The sequence below is a fragment of the Pristiophorus japonicus genome, chromosome X (genome assembly GCF_044704955.1).
Source record: "Pristiophorus japonicus isolate sPriJap1 chromosome X, sPriJap1.hap1, whole genome shotgun sequence".
Taxonomy (NCBI): Eukaryota; Metazoa; Chordata; class Chondrichthyes; family Pristiophoridae; genus Pristiophorus; species Pristiophorus japonicus.
In genome coordinates this window covers 33,520,499-33,539,729 of record NC_092010.1, presented here as the reverse complement: position 1 = coordinate 33,539,729, position 19,231 = coordinate 33,520,499, and the positions used below count along the sequence as shown (strand labels likewise).

Genomic DNA, 19,231 nt, shown 5'->3' with positions numbered 1-19,231 from the left:
AGAATGGTTCCAGCGATGAGGGATTTTAGCTACAAGGTTAGGTTGGAGAAGCTGGGGTTGTTCTCCTTGGAGCAAAAGAGGTTGAGGGGAAATTTGATAGAGGTGTACAAGATTATGACGGGTTTGGATAAGGTAGACAAAGAAAAGCTGTTCCCATTAGCTGATGGTACAAGGACTAGGGGACACAGATTTCGGTTTTGGGCAAGAGATACAGGGAGGATGTGAGGAAGACCTTTTTTACGCAGCGAGTGGTAATGAGTCAACATGGTTTTATGAAAGGGAAATCATGTTTGACAAATTTGCTGGAGTTCTTTGAGGATGTAACGAGCAGGGTGGATAAGGGGGAACCAGTGGATATGATGTATTTAGATTTCCAGAAGGCATTCGATAAGGTGCCACATAAAAGGTTACTGCACAAGATAAAAGTTCACAGGGTTGGGGGTAATATATTAGTATGGATAAAAGATTGGCTAACTAACAGAAAACAGAGAGTCGGGATAAATGGGTCATTTTCCGGTTGACAAACAGTAATTAGTGGGATGGCACAGGGATTGGTGCTGGGGCCTCAACTATATACAATCTATATTATAGATTTTGGTGAAGGGACCAAGTATAATGTAGCCAAATTTGCTGATGATACAAAGATGGGTGGGAAAGCAAATTGTGAGGAGGACACAAAAAAATCTGCAAAAGGATATAGACAGGCTAAGTGAGTGGGCAAAAATTTGGCAGATAGAGTATAATGTGGGAAAATGTGAGGTTATCCACTTTGACAGAAATAATAGAAAAGCAAATTATAATTGCAAAGTGCTGCAGTACAGAGAGACCCGGGGGCCCTTGTGCATGAAACACAAAAAGTGAGTATGCAGCTACAGCAAGTAATCAGGAAGGCAAATGGAATGTTGGCCTTTATTGCAACAGGGATAGAGTATAAAAGCAGAGAAGTCCTGCTACAACTGTACAGGGTATTGGTGAGGCCACACCTGGCGTACTGCGTACACCTGGGAGTCCCTGGCCAAAGACCGCCCTAAGTGGAGGAAGTGCATACGGGAGGGCGCTGAGCACCTCGAGTCTCATCGCCGAGAGCGTGCAGAAATCAAGCGCAGGCAGGGGAAAGAGCATGCGGCAAACCTGTCCCACCCACCCTTTCCCTCAACGACTATCTGTCCCACTTGTGACAGGGACTGTGGTTCTCGTATTGGACTGTTCAGCCACCTAAGGACTCGTATTAAGAATGGAAGCAAGTCTTCCTCGATTCCGAGGGACTGCCTATGATTACTGTGTACAGTTTTGGTCTCTGTATTTAAGGAAGGATATACTTGCATTGGAGGCTATTCAGAGAAGGTTCACTGGGTTGATTCCAGAGATGCGGGGGTTGACTCATGAGGATAGGTTGAGTAGGTTGGGCCTATACACATTGGAGTTCAGAAGAATGAGAGGTGATCTTATTGAAACATATAAGATAATGAGGGGGCTCGACAAGGTGGATGCAGAGAGGATATTTCCACTCATAGAGGAAACTAAAACCAGGGAACATAGTCTTAGAATAAAGGGCCACCCATTTAAAACTGAGATGAGGAGAAATTTCTTCTCTCGGAGGGTTGTAAATCTGTGGAATTCTCTGCCCCAGAGAGCTGTGGAGGCGGGGTCATTGAATATATTTAAGGTGGAGATAGACAGATTTTTGAGCGATAAGGGAATAAGGGGTTATGGGGAGCGGGCAGGGAAGTGGAGCTGAGACCATGATCAGATCAACCGTGATCTTATTGAATGGCGGAGCAGGCTCGAGGGGCCAGGTAGCCTACTCCTGCTCCTATTTCTTATGTTCTTATGACTTGGAATTCGCTGCCGACGAGGGTGGTAGAAGTGGAGACGATCAATTTATTTCAAAAGGAAATTGGACAGGCACTTGAGGGAAATAAACTTGCAGGGCTACGGGGATAGAGTAGGGGAATGAAACTGAGTGGATTGCTCTACAAAGAGCCGGCATGGACTCGATGGACCGAATGGTCTCCTTCTGTTCCCTAATGACTCTAGGTTCATTCGGAAATGACCAGGGATGCAGTTATGACGAGAGACTTGAGAAGTTAGGGCTTTTTCCTCTATTACCAAGAAAGTTAAGGGGAGACCCGATAAGAAGGTGTCTAAATCATTTGGGGTTACAATAAGGACAATAGTGGTAGATTGTTTACACTGGTCAGTGGCATGGCAACAAGAGGTCACAGATTGAAGATAATCCTGAAGAGAATGAAAGAGGAGGTTATAAAATACTCCTTTATACGGGGGTGCTTGGAATGTGGAACTCTCTTGCCCCAAACCATCACTGAAGCAGAGCGAGCAGGAGAGTGGGATTAGACGAGGCAGCTTGTGGAGGAAAAAAAACAGACTTGATGGGCCAATGGCCTGTTTGAGTGCAGAAATATTCTATGATTCCAATGTGCAGGATGGTTGACAGCACACACATCCAGCTACCAGCTACATTTATAGATTAGCCACTTGGGAAACTTTGAAGTGACAGAACAGGAGATGTGCCATCACGACTGCAGTGTGAGCAATTGAATTTACTTGGGATTACTTTGCAATATGTCAATGACCGTGAGCCCCTGCCACCCAAGTTTATCAACACTTTTGGCTTCAGGTGTGGTGCCAGAGGACTGGAGGACTGCTAATGTGGTACCTTTGTTTAAGGAGGGAGAAAGGGATAGACCGAGTAATTACAGGCCAGTCAGCCTAACCTCAGTGGTGGGAAAATTATTGGAAAAAATCCTGAAGGACAGGATAAATCTACATTTTGAAAGACACGGATTAATCAAGGACAGTCAGCACGGATTTGTTAAGGGAAGGTCGTGTCTGACTAACTTGATTGAATTTTTTGTGGAGCTAACAAGGAGGGTCGATGAGGGTAGTGCGTATGATGTAGTGTATATGGATTTTAGCAAAGCTATCGATAAGGTCCCACATGGCAGACTGGTCACGAAAGTAAAAGCCCATGGGATCCAGGGCAAAGTGGTAAGTTGGATCCAAAATTGGCTCAAAGGCAGGAAGCAAAGGGTAATGGTTGATGGGTGTTTTTGTGACTGGAGGATGTTTCCAGTGGGGTTCCGCAGGACTCAGTACTGGGTCCCTTGCTTTTTGTGGTATACATCAGTGATCGTGACTTGAATATAGGGGGTATGATTAAGAAGTTTGCAGATGATACTAAAATTGGCTGTGTGGTTGATAACGAAGAAGAAAGCTGTAGACTGCAGGAAGATATCAATCAACTGGTCAGGTGGGCAGAACAGTGGCAAATGGAATTTAATCCAGAGAAGTGTGAGGTAATGCATTTGGGGAGGGTTAACAAGGAAAGGGAATACACATTAAATTGTAGGACATTGAGAATTGTAGAGGAACAAAGGGACCTGGGAGTGCATGTCCACAGATCCCTGAAAGTAGCAGGCCAGGTAGATAAGGTGGTTAAGAAGGCATACGGAATGCTTGCCTTTATTAGCCAAGGCATAGAATACAAGAGCAGGGGAGTTATGCTTGAACTGTATAAAACACTGGTTAGGCCACAGCTGGAGTACTGCGTGCAGTTTTGGTCACCACATTACAGGAAGGACGTGATTGCACTAGAGATGGTACAGAGGAGATTTATGAGGATGTTGCCGGGAGTGGAGAATCTTAGCGATGAGGACAGATTGGATAGGCTGGGGTTGTCTTCATTGGAACAGAGGAGGCTGAAGGGAGACCTCATTGAGGTGCATAAAATTATGAGGGGCCTAGCTATAGTGCATAGGAAGGGCCTATTTCCCTTTAGCAGAGGGGTCAACAACCAGGGGGCTTAAATTGAAAGTAAATGGTAGGAGGTTTAGAGGGGATTTGAGGGGAAATGTCTTCACCCAGAGGGTTGTGGGGGTCTGGAACTCAGCCTGAAAGGGTGGTAGAGGCAGAAACCCTCACTACACTTATAAAGTACTTGGATGTGCACTTTAAGTACCATGACCTGCAGGGTTACGGACCTAGAGCTGGAAAGTGGGATTAGGCTGGATAGCCTCTTGTTGGCCAGCACAGACATGATGGGCCGAAATGGCCTCCTTCCGTGCTGTAAATTTCTATGATTTTATGATTCTATGATGACTTCGAAAGATGCGGATGCTCATCTCAGTGCGAAGAAAAATTACCACGGGGGGCAGGTGGGGCAGAAAATGTCACCTGTGAATTGATACCGAACAAAGACTGGTGCTCCGCACATGCCCAATAAAAAGAAAGACTTGCATTTCTGTAGCGCCTTTCATGGCATCCCAAAGTGCTTTACAACCAATGAAGTACTTTTGAAGTGTAGTCACTGTTGTAATGTGGGAAACGCAGCAGCCAATTTGTGCACAGCAAGCTCCCACAAACAGCAATGTGATAATGACCAGATAATCTGTTTTGTTATGTTGTTTGAGGGATAAATATTGGCCAAGACACCAGGGATAACTCCCCTGCTCTTCTTCAAAATAGTGCTGTGGGATCTTTTGCATCCACTTGCGAGAGCAGACGGGACCTTGGTTTAACATCTCATCCCAAAGACTGTACCTCTGACAGTGCGGCGCTCCCTCAGCACTGCACTGGTGTGTCAGCCTAAATTTTTGTGCTCGGACAAGAGTGCTACCCACTGAGCCACAGTTGAGATGCAGTAAAGAAGGCCCATTGTTTTTTTAATGTGTTTAAATAAAAAATTCACAGCCGAAGACACTAAAAACTTGAATAGCTGCACAATGTCTTTCTAAGTTTTTTTAAAGGGGGGGGTGGTTGGGTTGAATGGGCTGTTTGTTAGATTATATAATGGATAGCAATGTGGAACGTTTCACTGGTTCTTTGTCTGTGGAAGGAGTCTGTTTGGCGCCAACTTCTTCACATGGAATCACATGCACCGTTTATACTTTTGTTTTCATATTTGGGTTGTTTGAGGGTGGTTTGTGAATCTCGTCAAGGCTAATGTCTCCGAGCGTTGGATCTATAACGTGCGGTGAGAAAGGCACCCTTGTATTTCCTTCTCCAAATTCAGTCCAGGTACAGCTGGCCTGTGGTCATAGCAACCCAGAGGTCGTGAGGTCAAATCCCACCGTGACTGGCTGTGGAATCAAATTTGCTACATCTCGTCATTTGAGGGCTGGTCCCAGAAAAGAAAATGACCATGGAAGCTTCTGGATTGTCATCAAAACCTAAATGGTTCACGAATGTCTTTCAGGGAAGAAAACTTGCCACCCCTACCCAGTCTGGGCCTACATGTGACTGCAGTCCCACTTTATTTTGTTGACTGTTCATGCCCTCAGGGCAACTCAGGATGGCCTTGCCTGTGTCGCCCTCAACAAGAACAATAAATGTATTTTTTCTTCTTAATTTTGGTGAACTTTGTGCTTGTTACAATGAGGCAGGTAGCTGTGATCAGCACAGGAGATGGAATATCCTACACCCACCATTGGCATCAAGTACTCCTAGTTCAGGTGTAACATAAATTAGAGGCGCACTGTCTCTAACCTGCTCCAATAGTACGCTTTGCCCCCCCCCCCCCCCCGAACCAGAGAAGTGCGCTCCCTATTCAAGCAGTGTGTGACAGTTCCGTTTTCTACAGCGAGCATCCTCTGAGAGAGACTCTTGTTTTCTGCTGATTTATGGGTCATTTCGTGCTGTGGACTCGTGCCCGCTGGTAAATGGAGACTGCCCACATTCATGAATCTTGGGACCCTTACAGCCAACAAAGCGTGGTGACTTTTACCCCATCAGCTTGGATTGGATTCAAACCCAGGTCCCAGAGATGAAAGGGTGGTGACCTAACACACTGCCCTCAACCTTTTCCAACATTCTCTTCATTTTTGGTCTTGACCAGCGACCCTTGTCCAAGTCTATTAATTTAGGGAACAGAGTGCGGTGCAGAGAGGAACCTTAAAAGGAGGAAAATATAGAAAACAATTCGACATGCCCTTTTCCCATTCTGCTAATAATGTGGCAGAAACAAAAATAAGCCAGTAGCTATGGGTTATGCAAGAGATTTTCAACAATACCTTACGAAATAAAATTGATTAAAAAAAAATTGGTGTTGTAAGGTTACACTGTCTTCATGGTGTCGTCTCTGAACGTTGCTTTACCAGCCGTGGCTCAGTGGGTAGCACTTTTACCCCTGAGTCAGAAGGTTGTGGGTTCAAGTCCCACTCCAGGGACTTGAATACAAAAATCCAGGCTGACACTCCAGTGCAGTGCTGAGGGAGCGCTGCACTGTCGGAGATGCTGTCATTGGGATGAGGCGTTAAACCGAGGCCCCGTTTTCTCTCTCATGGCACTATTTTGAAGAAGAGCAGGGGAGTTATCCCTGGTGTGTTGGACAATATTTATCCCTCCATCAACATCGCTAAAACAGATTATCAGGTAATTATCATGTTGCTGTTTGTGGGCGCTTACTGTGCGCAAATTGGCTGCTGCGTTTCCCACATTACAGCAGTGACTACACTTCAAAAGTACTTCATTGACTAAAGCGCTTTGGGATGTCCGGTGGTTATGAAAGGCGCAATATAAATGCAAGTCTTTTCTTTATTCATTGCATGAAGGACAGAGGGCATTAACCTAATGGATGTCCGTTCCAATCAAAATAAACTGGAGGTTGTCAGATGACAATTCATGAGAGAAAGACCATGAATATTTCCCCTTTCCGATTCAGCATCTGTCTTGGATTCTCCCAGTCCCTGAATATAATGGTCCAACATAACCATTGAAATGAAAAGCACTCTGTTCCACGAGCTGACTGCAGTATTTGTATGCAGACTTGGAGCAGTTTTGCAAAACCAGTCGTTTTTTTGCATTTAACCTCAGACTATTTTAAGACAACTGGGAGCTATTTGTTGGAACGACACGCAAGATTTGTGGAGCGCGCAGCTTTGAAGCAGAGCCCAGGTAGACCGAGAGGAAAATTGAAAAGAATCCTGGCTCTATAAATGCAGAATGGTTCAATGACGTTATGCAATGTTCTGCTAAAAATATTTTGGATCTATAAACACACATCCCTGGATTCACTCGGTGTGCTGGCAGCTGCTGCTTCTGACAGGAGCTTGCGTAAACTCTGTGTTATTTATTAACTCTTGATACGCTACAGAAACCTGTCAGATTTGAATCACTTTACTGCAACCGAGTCACCCAGGAACTCCCGAGTTACTCTTCCCATTTCTCTCAAGTCGCTGGGATGATGTTTTTCTTCTCCTCGTTTATAGTCTGAGAAAAGGTGGAGGCAGCCTTAACCCCCCGAGATGTCTGCGCTCCTCAAATTCTGCCCTCTTGAGCATCCCTGATTATAAATCACTCAACCATCGGTGGCCGTGCCTTCCGTTGCCTGGGCCCCAAGCTCTGGAACTCCCTCCCTAAACCTCTCCGTCTCTCTACCTCTCTTTCCTCCTTAAAACATACCTCTTTGACCAAGCTTTTGGTCACCTGCCCTAATTTCTACTGTAGCTTGGTGTCAAATTTATCTGTTCGTCTGTAACACTGTTGCGAAGTGCCTTGGGACGTTTTACTACGTTAAAGGCGCTATATAAATAAAAAGTTATTATCAGTCCCTATAGATGTATACTGTCCCCATTATCAGTCCCTATAGATGTACACTGTCCCCATTATCAGTCCCTATAGATGTACACTGTCCCCATTACCAGTCCCTATAGATGTACACTGTCCCCATTATCAGTCCCTATAGATGTACACTGTCTCCATTATCAGTCCCGATAGATGTATACTGTCCCCATTATCAGTCCCTATAGATGTACACTGTCCCCATTATCAGTCCCTATAGATGTACACTGTTCCTGTCATGTATTTAACTGTCATTGTAAACCATGTATAAACTGACCTAAGTTGCACACCGTGAGAACATTGACCACTAGGCGGTGAACTTGTGGGAGACACTCCTAACCTGGACTTTCAGGTATAAAAGGGGAAGCTCCACCCACCTTCATCACTTCAGTGCTGGCTAATAAAGGTTACTGGTCACAGAGTGACCTTCTCTCAAGTATGGGCCTCGTGTGCATTTATACTGTATCGTAAGGACATATCATTGGCGACGAGAAACTGGGATTTAAACCACGCGAGCATGGCCACTAGCAGCACAGACGAGAGGTACTGTGTTGGTGATGATTGGGACGATTTTATTGAGAGACTACAGCAAAGTTTCGTCACTAAGGAATGGCTGGGACAGGATTCAGCCGACAAATGCAGGGCTCATCTCCTGACGGTTTGTGGATCCAGAACGTACTCCCTGATGAAGGACCTTCTAGCGCCAGAGAAGCTTGTGGACAAGACTTTTGAAGAGCTCAGTAAGTTGATCGGGGAACCCTTTAAACCGGCGAGCAGCATGCACATGGCGAGACACCGGTTTTACACGCACCGGTGGCGAGAAGGGCAAAGCGTTCCAGACTTCGTGGCGAGCCTATGTAAGTTCCCAGATGCATGCAGAGCGGAGATGCTGTGAGACTTTTTTATTGAGGGCATCGGGCACGCTGGGGTTTTCAGGAAACTGATTGAGACCAAAGACTTGACCCTGGAAACTACGGCTTTGATGGCCCAGACATTTATCTCGGGAGGAAGAGACCAGAATGATGTTTGACAAAAATCTTGATTTAAATGCAGCAAATGGACAGGGAGTCAACATTGTTAACGTGGCACACAGTTCTCCAGGCAGACAAGGGCAATCGGACATGCTCCAGCATGTAGTCGAACCCAAAGGGGGAATTCAACAGAGACAATGGCTTGCTGAATAGCGATTCATGCCATTGCAAGGGACAATGCGGCCAGTAATGGGGCCATCAACACCTGTCAATGGTGCGCTTAAGGACAGTTACAGAGACAGTCAGAGATGATCGACTGGTAATGGACCTTTTGTTTCCAACAATGGCTCATGTTGGAGGTGTGGAGGCAAACACACAGCCAGAGCTTGCAGGTATCAGCAATATACCTGCAGAAACTGCAATGTCAGCGGTCACTTGGCACGTATGTGCAGGAAGCCTGCAGCCAGATTGATGTACGAGGAGGACGGGGACGATGTAAGCCTTACGAGACCAAATGGACACTGGGGGCACTCGCTGGAAGCTGAAGTTCAGCGAGTTCATGTGGAGCACATATAGAGTTCATACACCAGGACGCCACTGATAATGATGAAAGTGCTCCTCATTGGCATCCCAGTATCAATGGAGCTAAACACAGGGGCCAGCCAGTCCCTGATGAGTATCAAACAATTCGACAAGTTGTGGGCGTCCAAGGCCAGGAGGCCAAAATTATTGTCAATTGACGCACAGCTACGGACATATACAAAGGAGATCATTCCGATGCTAGGCAGCGCCACGGTAGTCGTGACCCACAAAGATTCAGAGAACAGGTTGTCACTCTGGATTGTCCCGGGGGACGGTCCCGCACTGCTGGGGAGGAGTTGGCTGGCTGTCATGAACTGGAAATGGGACGATGTCAATGCAATTTCTTCTGTGGAGCGAATATCATGCTCACAGGTCCTGGACAAATTTGACTCACTATTTCAACCTGGCATTGGCACTTTCATGGGGACCAAGGTAGTGATTCACATAGACCCAAACGCCAGGCCAGTACACCACAAGGCCAGAGCGGTGCCGTACGTGATGCGGGAAAAGATAGAAGGCGAATTGGACCGCCTGCTGAGGGAAGGCATCATCTCGCCAGTTGAATTCAGTGACTGGGCGAGCCCGATTGTGCCGGTGCTCAAGGCAGATGGGTCGGTCAGGATATGTGGTGATTACAAGGCCACCATCAATCGGGTGTCACTCCAAGACCAGTACCTGCTACCGAGAGTGGAGGACCTCTTTGCGACGCTATCCGGTGGCAAACTTTTTTCAAAATTGGACCTGACCTCAGCTTACATGACCCAGGAGCTGGCGAGTGAGTCGAAGAAGCTGATCACCATCACGCCACACAAGGGGTTGTTTGAGTATAACAGATGTCCGTTCGGGATTCGCTCGGCCGCCGCGATCTTTCAACGAAATATGGAAAGCCTCCTGAAGTCGATTCCAAGGACGGTGGGTTTTCAGGACGACATCCTCATCACGGGTTGTGATACTGAAGAACACCTCCGCAACCTGGAGGAGGTGCTACACAGACTGGACCGGGTAGGTCTGCGACTGAAAAAGGTGAAGTGCGTCTTCTTAGCTCCAGAGATAGAATTCCTGGGGATGAGGGTAGCAGCAGACGGGATCAGACCTACTGCATCCAAGACGGAAGCGATCCAGAGAGCACCCAGACCCCGTAACACGATGGAGCACTGTTCGTTCCTGGGGCTCCTGAACTATTTTGGTAACTTTCTTCCCAAATTGAGCACGCTGTTAGAGCTGCTACACGTGCTCCTACGCAAAGGTCGCGAATGGGTCTGGGGGGACAGCCAGGAAAGGGCTTTTGATAGAGCATGAAATTTGTTATGCTCCAACAATCTGTTAACGCTATATGACCCATGTAAGAAACTCGTTTTAACGTGCGACACGTCGTCCTATGGGGTCGGGTATGTGTTGCAGCATGTTAATGCCAAGGGTCAGTTTCAGCCGGTAGCTTATGCCTCCAGAAGTCTGTTCCAGGCAGAACGGGGCTACGGGATGGTAGAAAAGGAAGCGCTTGCATGTGTATATGCTGTAAAAAAAATGCACCAGTGCCTGTTTGGCAGGAAATTTGAGCTGGAGACAGATCACAAACCCCTAACGTCCCTTTTGGCCGACAACAAGGCCATAAATGCTAATGCATCGGCCCGCATACAGAGGTGGGCACTCACGTTAGCCGCCTATGAGTATATCATCCGGCACAGACCGGGCACTGAAAACTGCGCCAATGCACTCAGCAGGCTCCCACTAGCCACCACCAAGGGGGCAACTGAGCATGCTGCTGAGATGGTCATGGCTGTTGAAGCTTTTGAAAGCGAAGGCTCACTCGCGACAGCCCGTCAGATTAAAGTCTGGACAAATAGAGACCCGCTACTGTCTTTAGTCAAGAAATGTGTCCTGAATGGGGACTGGGCAGCCACGTACGGGGCATGCCCTGAGGAATTCAAACCATTTCACAGGTGCAAGGATGAATTCTCGATTCAGGCCGATTGCCTACTATGGGGAAACCGAGTAGTCATGCCCCAGATGGGCAGAGAGATGTTCATCAGAGAACTCCACAATGAGCACCCGGGCATTGTCATGATGAAGGCAATTACCAGGTCACACGTTTGGTGGCCAGGGATAGATGCAGATCTGGAACTTTGTGTTCGCAGGTGCAACACGTGTGCCCAGCTGGGCAATGCGCCCAGGGAAGCCCCCCTAAGCCCCTGGTCCTGGCCCGCCAACCCATGGTCACGCATCCATGTGGACTACGCAGGTCCTTTCATGGGAAAAATGTTTTTGGTTGTAGTAGACGCCTACTCCAAATGGATCGAGTGTGACATTCTCAATTCAAGCACATCCTCTGCCACGGTAGAAAGTCTACGGGCAATGTTTGCTGCCCATGGTCTACCGGACGTCTTGGTCAGCGACAATGGCCCGTGCTTTACAAGCATTGAATTCCAGGACTTTATGGCAGGAAATGGTATCAACCATGTCAGAACGGCACCGTTCAAGCCGGCCTCAAACGGCCAGGCGGAACGAGCAGTGCAGATAATCAAACAGGGGATGCTCAGAATCCAAGGGGGTTCCCTACAAAGCCGCGTATCACGTCTCCTGTTGGCCAATAGATCCCAACCACACTCGTTCACAGGGGTCCCACCCGCAGAACTGCTAATGAAAAGGACGCTCAAAACCAGGTTATCCCTTATACACCCCACCATGAAAGAAATTGTTGCGAGCAGGCGCCAGTCACAATGTGACTACCATGACAGGAATGCGAGGGCGCGATGTATTGATGTCAATGACCCTGTCTTTGTCCTCAACTACACTGCAGGGCCTGAATGGTTCGCAGGCACTGTGATTGCCAAAGAGGGGAATAGTATTCTGGTAGTTAAACTTACCAATGGACAAATCTGCCACACACGTGGATCAAACAAAAAGGAGGTTCAACAACCCCTATAGAAGAAGCAGAGGAAGAACACGATGTAGAGTTCACTCCACCACAGGTGACCGAACACCGGAACCAAGTGGAGGAGAGCCCAGTCACTGTGCGCAGTCCGGACAGGTCTGAGGCACCGCAAACAGCAGACACTCAGGCCAGCGCCCAACAACCGGAGCCTCAACTCAGACGCTCTACAAGGGAGCGTAAACCATCAGAGATCCTTAACCTGTGATCCCAATAAGACTTGGGGCGGTGGGGGGGGGGAAGGTGATGTCATGTATTTAACTGTCATTGTAACCCATGTATAAACTGACCTAAGTTGTACACCGTGACAACACTGACCACTAGGTGGTGAACTTGTGGGAGACACTCCTAACCTGGACTTTCAGGTATAAAAGGGAAACTCCACCCACCTTCATCACTTCAGTGCTGGCTAATAAAGGTTGCTGGTCACAGAGTGACCTTCTCTCAAGTATGGGCCTCGTGTGCATTTATACTGTATAGTAAGGACATATCAGTCCCGATAAATGTACACTGTCCTCATTATCAGTCATGATAGATGTACACTGTCCCCATTATCCGTCCCTGATAGCATTGCAAACTTTGAAACTCGCAGGCAAATGTAAACCCCATTATCCTTGTGCTTGGCCATCTCATCATCATGAGGGAGGTCTAATGTAACAATTAATGTAAAGATTTGATTACAGTGCAGGACCTGTATCCCGCTGATATGAATATTGAATTATTAGTTCAAGCCCACTAAAAAAATACCAATTATTCCTGAGGACACGAATCGATTAGTATCTTATTCTTGGTCTGTTTTCTGTCGTTTGTCGTGGTGCAGATTTGAGGGCATTGGGAAGGTGCATTTCTTTTGGCTTCACTGAGTGCCAGGGTAATGGTTCTGTGGACAGAAGTATTTTTTTGGCAGTGCACTTGAGCTGAAGCAGAGAAGCCAAGCCTCCCGCAGCACTCTAGTGCTTCAGTAGCAGAGCAGGCTGACAAACGCACTTTGTGCTGCTCCACAGAGAGAGCTTCAGTCTTTCACTTTTTTTGGGGGGGAGGGGGGTCGGGTGAAGAAGAGGGGGATAAAAAGTGACCGGCCTTGCAGATTGTAAAATGTCGACTCTCGAGAAAGCCAGAGGAACAAAAGTTATGTCACAGGTAACTGTGTGCTGCTTCTTTGTGGGGTGGGGGGCTGTTGGTACTTTCTTAATCCAAAAAAATAAACCTGGGGCTCTGCTGCTGCAAATTTATGTCAGCAGACAGCGGAATTATTGATGCTTCTGTGCCTTGCAAATGTGGCCCACTGCAAATCAGTGCAGCTAAAGTTAGAGATCTTTAACTCCCGATTCATCAGTTAAATGTATCGACTGACGGTGAGATGTGCTCGCTTAGTCCTCTGTGCTGTAAAACTACAGAGAGCTTTATTTGTTGTGTTCTGCAGAGCAGCTGGTTTGTGACGGCTGTAACTTGCCATTTCGAACAGTCAGAAAGTGAATGCTTTATGTTAATAGCAGTGCATTGCAGGGTGTTTCGGAATGCTCCCCGCGACAATAGCAGTCTTCTTTTGAAACTGACTTTCATGCTAATTTCAGAGACTTGAACTCGACCCGCTGCAAGACTGTTTGTGCTTGAGCTGTCAGTCTGTTGCTTCTCTGGTCGGTTGGAAATCTTGGTGACATTGTCGAGGCGGGTTTGTACAGGGAGACGATAGCTGTAAGGTCTGCGAGAGATTAATTATGAAACTGCAGGAGGGGATTTAGTGTGCTTGGCGATTGAAATATCAAACATACAGGAGTTTACACTGAAGTGCTGATCCACAGGGCTGATGGAAAGCTTCTATAAGGCACGGGCTTTCTGGGTGGATTTTACTTTGGCTCCAAGAGTCAGCAGCCAAACATGAAACTTGAGGTTGATCTGATACAACGAGCGCCCTTGTTCAGAAGCAAGTGCAAGTTTGTGCAGGTGAAAGGTTTACTGGCAAGTTGTGGGCAAGGGGCGAAGGAGGGTTTCCCTTTGGGGGGCGGGGGCTCCACGTCTGAAAGTCCGCTTCGTTGCGAGAGCGTCTCTGCGATGCCGTTAACTGACTGGTGAAACTCGCCGCGACTATGTTGTTTGCGCCAGTCTGAGTTCCCGAAGATGCCAACGTGCTGGCATGTGGTTCCCATGGGCACTGACCACCCTCTGGGACCTCGTCCCCACGGGATCATTCTTCGTCTGTCAGTGCACTGGGATGGTCGAACAACAATTCAGAAGAATGAGAGGTGATCTAATCGAAATGTATAAGATTATGAGGGGACTTGACAAGGTGGATGCAGAGAGGATATTTCTTCTGAAAGGGGAGACTAGAACTAGAGGGCACAATCTTAGAATAAGGGGCCGCCCATTTAAAACTGAGATGAGGAGAAATTTCTTCTCTCTGAGGGTTGTAAATCTGTGGAATTCGCTGCCTCAGAGAGCTGTGGAAGCTGGGTTCATTGAATAAATTTAAGACAGAAATAGACAGTTTCGTAAATGATAAGGAAATAAGGGGTTATGGGGAGCGGGCAGGGAAGTGGACCTGAGTCCATGATTGGATCAGCCATGATCGTATTGAATGGCGGAGCAGGCTCAAGGGGCCATATGGCCTACTCCTGCTCCTATTTCTTATGTTATGTTCTTATGTCCCCGGGGAGCCATGCCAGCTAAGCCTCAGTCCAGTCCTTGAGGTTATCAGGTTGCGATTAAGAGCAGGACCCCTGGATAAACATTTTTTTTGTCCCCATCAGTGCCAGCTGTGGCTCAGTGGGTAGCACTCTCGTGTCTGAGTCAGAAGGTTGTGGGTTCAAGTCCCACTCCAGAGACTTGAGCAGAAAAATCTAGGCTGACACTCCAGTGCAGTGCTGAGGGAGCGCTGCACTGTCTTTTGGATGAGATGTTAAACTGAGGCCCCGTCTGCTCTCAGGTGGATGTAAAGGATCCCATGGCACTATTTTGAAGAAGAGCAGAGGAGTTATCACCAGAGGGGGGTGGGGATCCTGGGCCAATGTTTATTCCTCAACCAACATCACTAAAACTGATTATCTGGTCATAATCACATTGCTGTGTGTGGGAGCTTGCTGTGAGCAAATTGACTGCCACGTTTCCCACATTACAATAGTGACTACACTCCAAAAGTACTTCATTGGCTGAGAAGTCCGGTGGTCGTGAAAGGCGCTGTAGAAATGCAAGTCTTTCTTTAACATTTCTACCCTGGAGATACGAAGACAAATTTAAGCATCCCTTCCTCTGCTCTGGCTCACATCAGCACATTCGGTACAGATTTAAAATCGAGACTGGGCCCCTTCTAGTCTGTACGCTGCAGTTCTGTACTTGGCACCCCACACACCAACTGAACTACTTTGGAGAGTTTGCAGTCCACTCGTGGCTGTCTTGGGGTTTTTGTTGTGGAATGATGCAGTTATCCTGGATTGCTTATAAATGTGACCCTCACTCCAAATGGTGAAGTCCCCTTTAAATCACTACAGTGCCTTCATTATGTCATGCCTGAGATGGAAACTGTTACTGTAGTCTTGAGATCTCTATTATACAAAGTGGGTATTTTATTCTCTGAAATTCCCTCTGATTTATTGCCGCAGGGCACCTTTGTAAAGAATGGGTGGATTTTTAATACATAAAATACATTAGTCATAAATGCATGACAAATTGCCAAAAACTGTGTAATAGGCGCTATTGAAATTTAAGCTCAGATGATTTCTTCTTTCACAAAAAAGAAAGCAAACCTGTTAACCCCTTCCTCACCACAAGTTTCTGTTACGTGCACAGGTGCTCCCTTGGTAACTGCAGTGTCAGCCAGTGGCTCAGTGTAAAGCACTCTCGCCTCTGAATCAGAAGGTTGTAGGTTCAAACCCCACTCCAGACATTTGAGAACATAAATCTAGGCTGACACTCCAGTGCAGTACTGTCGGAGGTGCTGTCTTTTGGATGAGATGTTAAACCGAGGTCCTGTCTACTCTGTAAGGTGGGCGTAAAAGATCCCACGGCACTATTTCGAAGAAGAGCAGTGGAGTTATCCCCAGTGCCCTGAGGCTAATATTTATGGGTGTGTCTATTTGTACTAACTGAAAGGCAACCATTTCTCTGATTGGTTGTCCAGACCTATTGCTAATTGGTCCCCTTGGAGGATAAGCCACGCCCTGAAGTTCTTCTGGAATGTGTAACTGGAACCGCCCAGCCCAAGTTCTGAGTGAATTTCCAAATTGTAATTCGATCCGTTTTGTCTTCAGAAGCCACAGAGGATAGATCTCCCCAAAAACCACCAAGTTCCAGCCGAAGTCCCTGACCCCAACGCAAGTGCATCCCTCCCCCAGCTGAAGACCCTTAACCCAGCAATTCCTCTGCCAGCTGACGACCCTTACCCAAGAACTTACCCCCCCCCCCCCCATAGATGTGGCATTGTGTGCGGATTGTTAACAGGTTTATTGGGTATGAAGTGAATAGTGACAGTGTCGTGACTTCTAGATATCATCCACCCCAACAATGTCCCTTGTAACACGCGCACCGAGCTTGCACGCACCAGGGGGTAGGAAGAAAGTGATCAGACTTCTGAGTTCCCCCTCTCCCCTCTGATTCCCCCACCCCCGTGTCTCTCTCTTCCCCTCTCTCCCCCCAGACTCTCTCTCTCTCTCTCTCTGCTCCCCCCCCCCAAGTTCTTTCCCTCCCAAGCTTTCTCTCCCCCACTAAGCTCTCTCTGCCCCCCACCAGAAACTCTACTCCCCAAGCTTTCTCTCTCTCTGCAACCCCCCAAGCTCTTCTCCCCCCCCAAAGCTCTTTCTCCTCTTCCCCCCCCCCCCCCAACAAGCTATCTTCCCCCCCTCAGCTCTCTTCCCCCCCCCCAAGCTCTCTTCTCCACCCCCCCAGTTCTCTTCTCCCCCCCCTCCCCCAAGCTCTCTTCTCCCTCCCCAAGCTCTCTTCTCCCCCCCCCAGTTCTCTTCTCCCCCTCCCCCAAGCTCTCTTCCCCTCCCCCAAGCTTTCTTCTCCCCCCTCCCCCAAGCTCTCTTCTCTTCCCCCCCCTCCCCCCAGCTCTCTTCTCTTTCCCCCCCCCCCCCCAAGCTCTCTTCTCCCCCCCCCCAACTCTCTTCTCCCCTCCCCAAACTCTCTTCTCCCCACCCCCCAAGCACTCTTTCTCCCTCTTTCTCACCCCCCACCCAAGCTCTTTCTCCCCCGCCCCCCAAGCTATTTCTCTGCTTCCCCCCCCCACCCCTCCAAGCGCTCTCTCTGCCCTGCCCGAAGCTCTTTCCCACCTCCTCCCCCCCCCCCCCCCCCCCAAACTCGTTCTCCCCACATCTCGCGCTCCCCGCCTGCCTCTCTCTCTGTGTCCCTGCTGCCCGCTCTCCCCGGCACTACGGGAGGCTCAGGGCCCGCTCGGGGCTCGGGGCTATGAGAGGCTCAGTGGATGCATTCGGCTGCTCAAGCCTCGGGGCTGCTACTGGATGGATCAGGAGACACATGCGCAGAAGGGAGACTTAGTACATTAGTTACTGTGAATATTTATCCCTCAGTCAACATCACTAAAACAGATTATCTGGTCATTATCACATTGCTGTTTTTGGAAGCTTGCTGTGCGCAAATTGGCTGCCGCGTTTCCCACATTACAGCAGTGACTACATTTTAAAAGTACTTCAGTGGCTGTAAAGCGCTTTGTGACGTCCTGAGGTTGTGAAAGGCACTTTAGAAATGCAAGTCTTTCTTTTTTTTCTTTCTTTAAATGAACTCCCGAGAGTGGTGCGAAGCCATAGAGACCAGGGAAGGTTAGATAAAGATCTGAAGTAGAGGAAGATTCCGGGCTCCGGGGAGAGGGCAGTGTGTTGGGATTTGTGTTTTGGAATGCACAGACCCAATGGGCCAAATGACCTCCCTCTGTGCTGTAAACATCTATGGTTCTATCTCCGCAACAGCAGCAGTAGGAGTGCCATAATTGGCTTCAGCGCCCTGGGATGAGGAGGAGAAGAAAATCAGCTCTGGCTTCTGCTCCCCGATCGCTTACAAGTGACTCTTGCAGGAACGTCCATGTGTGGGTAGGATCAGAAATAGAGCAGGAGTAGGCCCAAGGCCCCTCCGAGCCTGCTCCGCCATTCAACAAGATCATGGCTGATCTTTGACTTTGACTGATCTCCACTTTCCCGCCTGATCCTCATCCCTTGATTCCCTTAGTGTCCAAAAATCTATCTATCAGTTTTGAATATACTCAATGACTGAGCCTCCACAGCCCTCTGGGGCAGAGAATTCCAAAGATTCACCACCCTCTGAGTGAAGAAATTCCTCCTCATCTCAGTCCTAAATGGCCGACCCTTTATCCTAACACTGTGACCCTTGATTCTAAACTCTCCAGCCAAAGGAAACATCCTCCCTGCATCTATCCTGTCAAGCCCTCTAAGAATTTTGATTGTTTCAATGAGATCACCTCTCATTCTTCTAAACTCTGGAGAATATAGGCCTAATCTACTCAATCTCTCCTCATAGAGCAGCCCTCTCATCCCAGGAATCAATCTAGTCTGCCTTTAGAGGAGGAAAGGAGAGGAGAAATGGGAAGAAAACAGAGGTGGGGTGGGGTGGGGGGGGGAACTGCAGTAGATTGCGCAACTGTCACAGAATTCCTGATCAGCAGGACTTAGAGCTACATGTGAACATTCCTTCAATATGGTTTGCCACTTTGTACTCCTCCTGCGTCATATACACAGATTATTGGCGTCATCTCTTTGCTCTGATTTCTGGCTCCTTGAGTGGAAGGTACCCAAGGACAACGAAACAAGCGGACAAACCCCCAAACATCACTTCCGCCATGAACGTGTGGTAATCTACAGAACTAGGGCCTTGAGGAAAACCATTTTGATTACAAGATAGGCCAGCCTCCTTGACCTCATACGGCGTGTCAGCAAAAGACAATCTTGTGATTTGAACATATCTTTGGACATCCTGATCGAGGACAATGGGTAGCAATAACCATCTTGGTATTTTTGTTCAATTGGCACAGCTAGATATTTACACGTCATTCTTTGAATGAGATGAACACAAATGGCCTGAAAATGGTTAGACACCATTGAGTGAGGGACTAGGAGATGCTTCTGGTACCTGGGTTCAAGTACAACTTGGACTGATTCTAAATACTTCAATAATCCTCTTGTATTACTGTGGAATGGAAGCAGTTTAGGTA

General features: G+C 47.8%; 1 protein-coding gene across 5 annotated transcripts in view; it reads left to right on the top strand.

Moving 5' to 3' along the window:
• LOC139240955 (tensin-2-like) overlaps window positions 1-19,231 on the top strand; it is a 344,077-nt gene that overhangs the window by 112,080 nt on the left and 212,766 nt on the right. The window contains exon 1 of one of the 5 annotated variants that reach the window (XM_070869539.1): window positions 13,090-13,200. The exons of the other annotated variants lie outside the window; for them this stretch is intronic. Within the exon in view, the coding sequence (XP_070725640.1) occupies window positions 13,156-13,200 (45 nt within the window). The 5' untranslated portion in view covers window positions 13,090-13,155. Of the gene's footprint in view, window positions 1-13,089; window positions 13,201-19,231 lie in introns of those variants that run through there. 5 annotated transcript variants of the gene reach the window in all.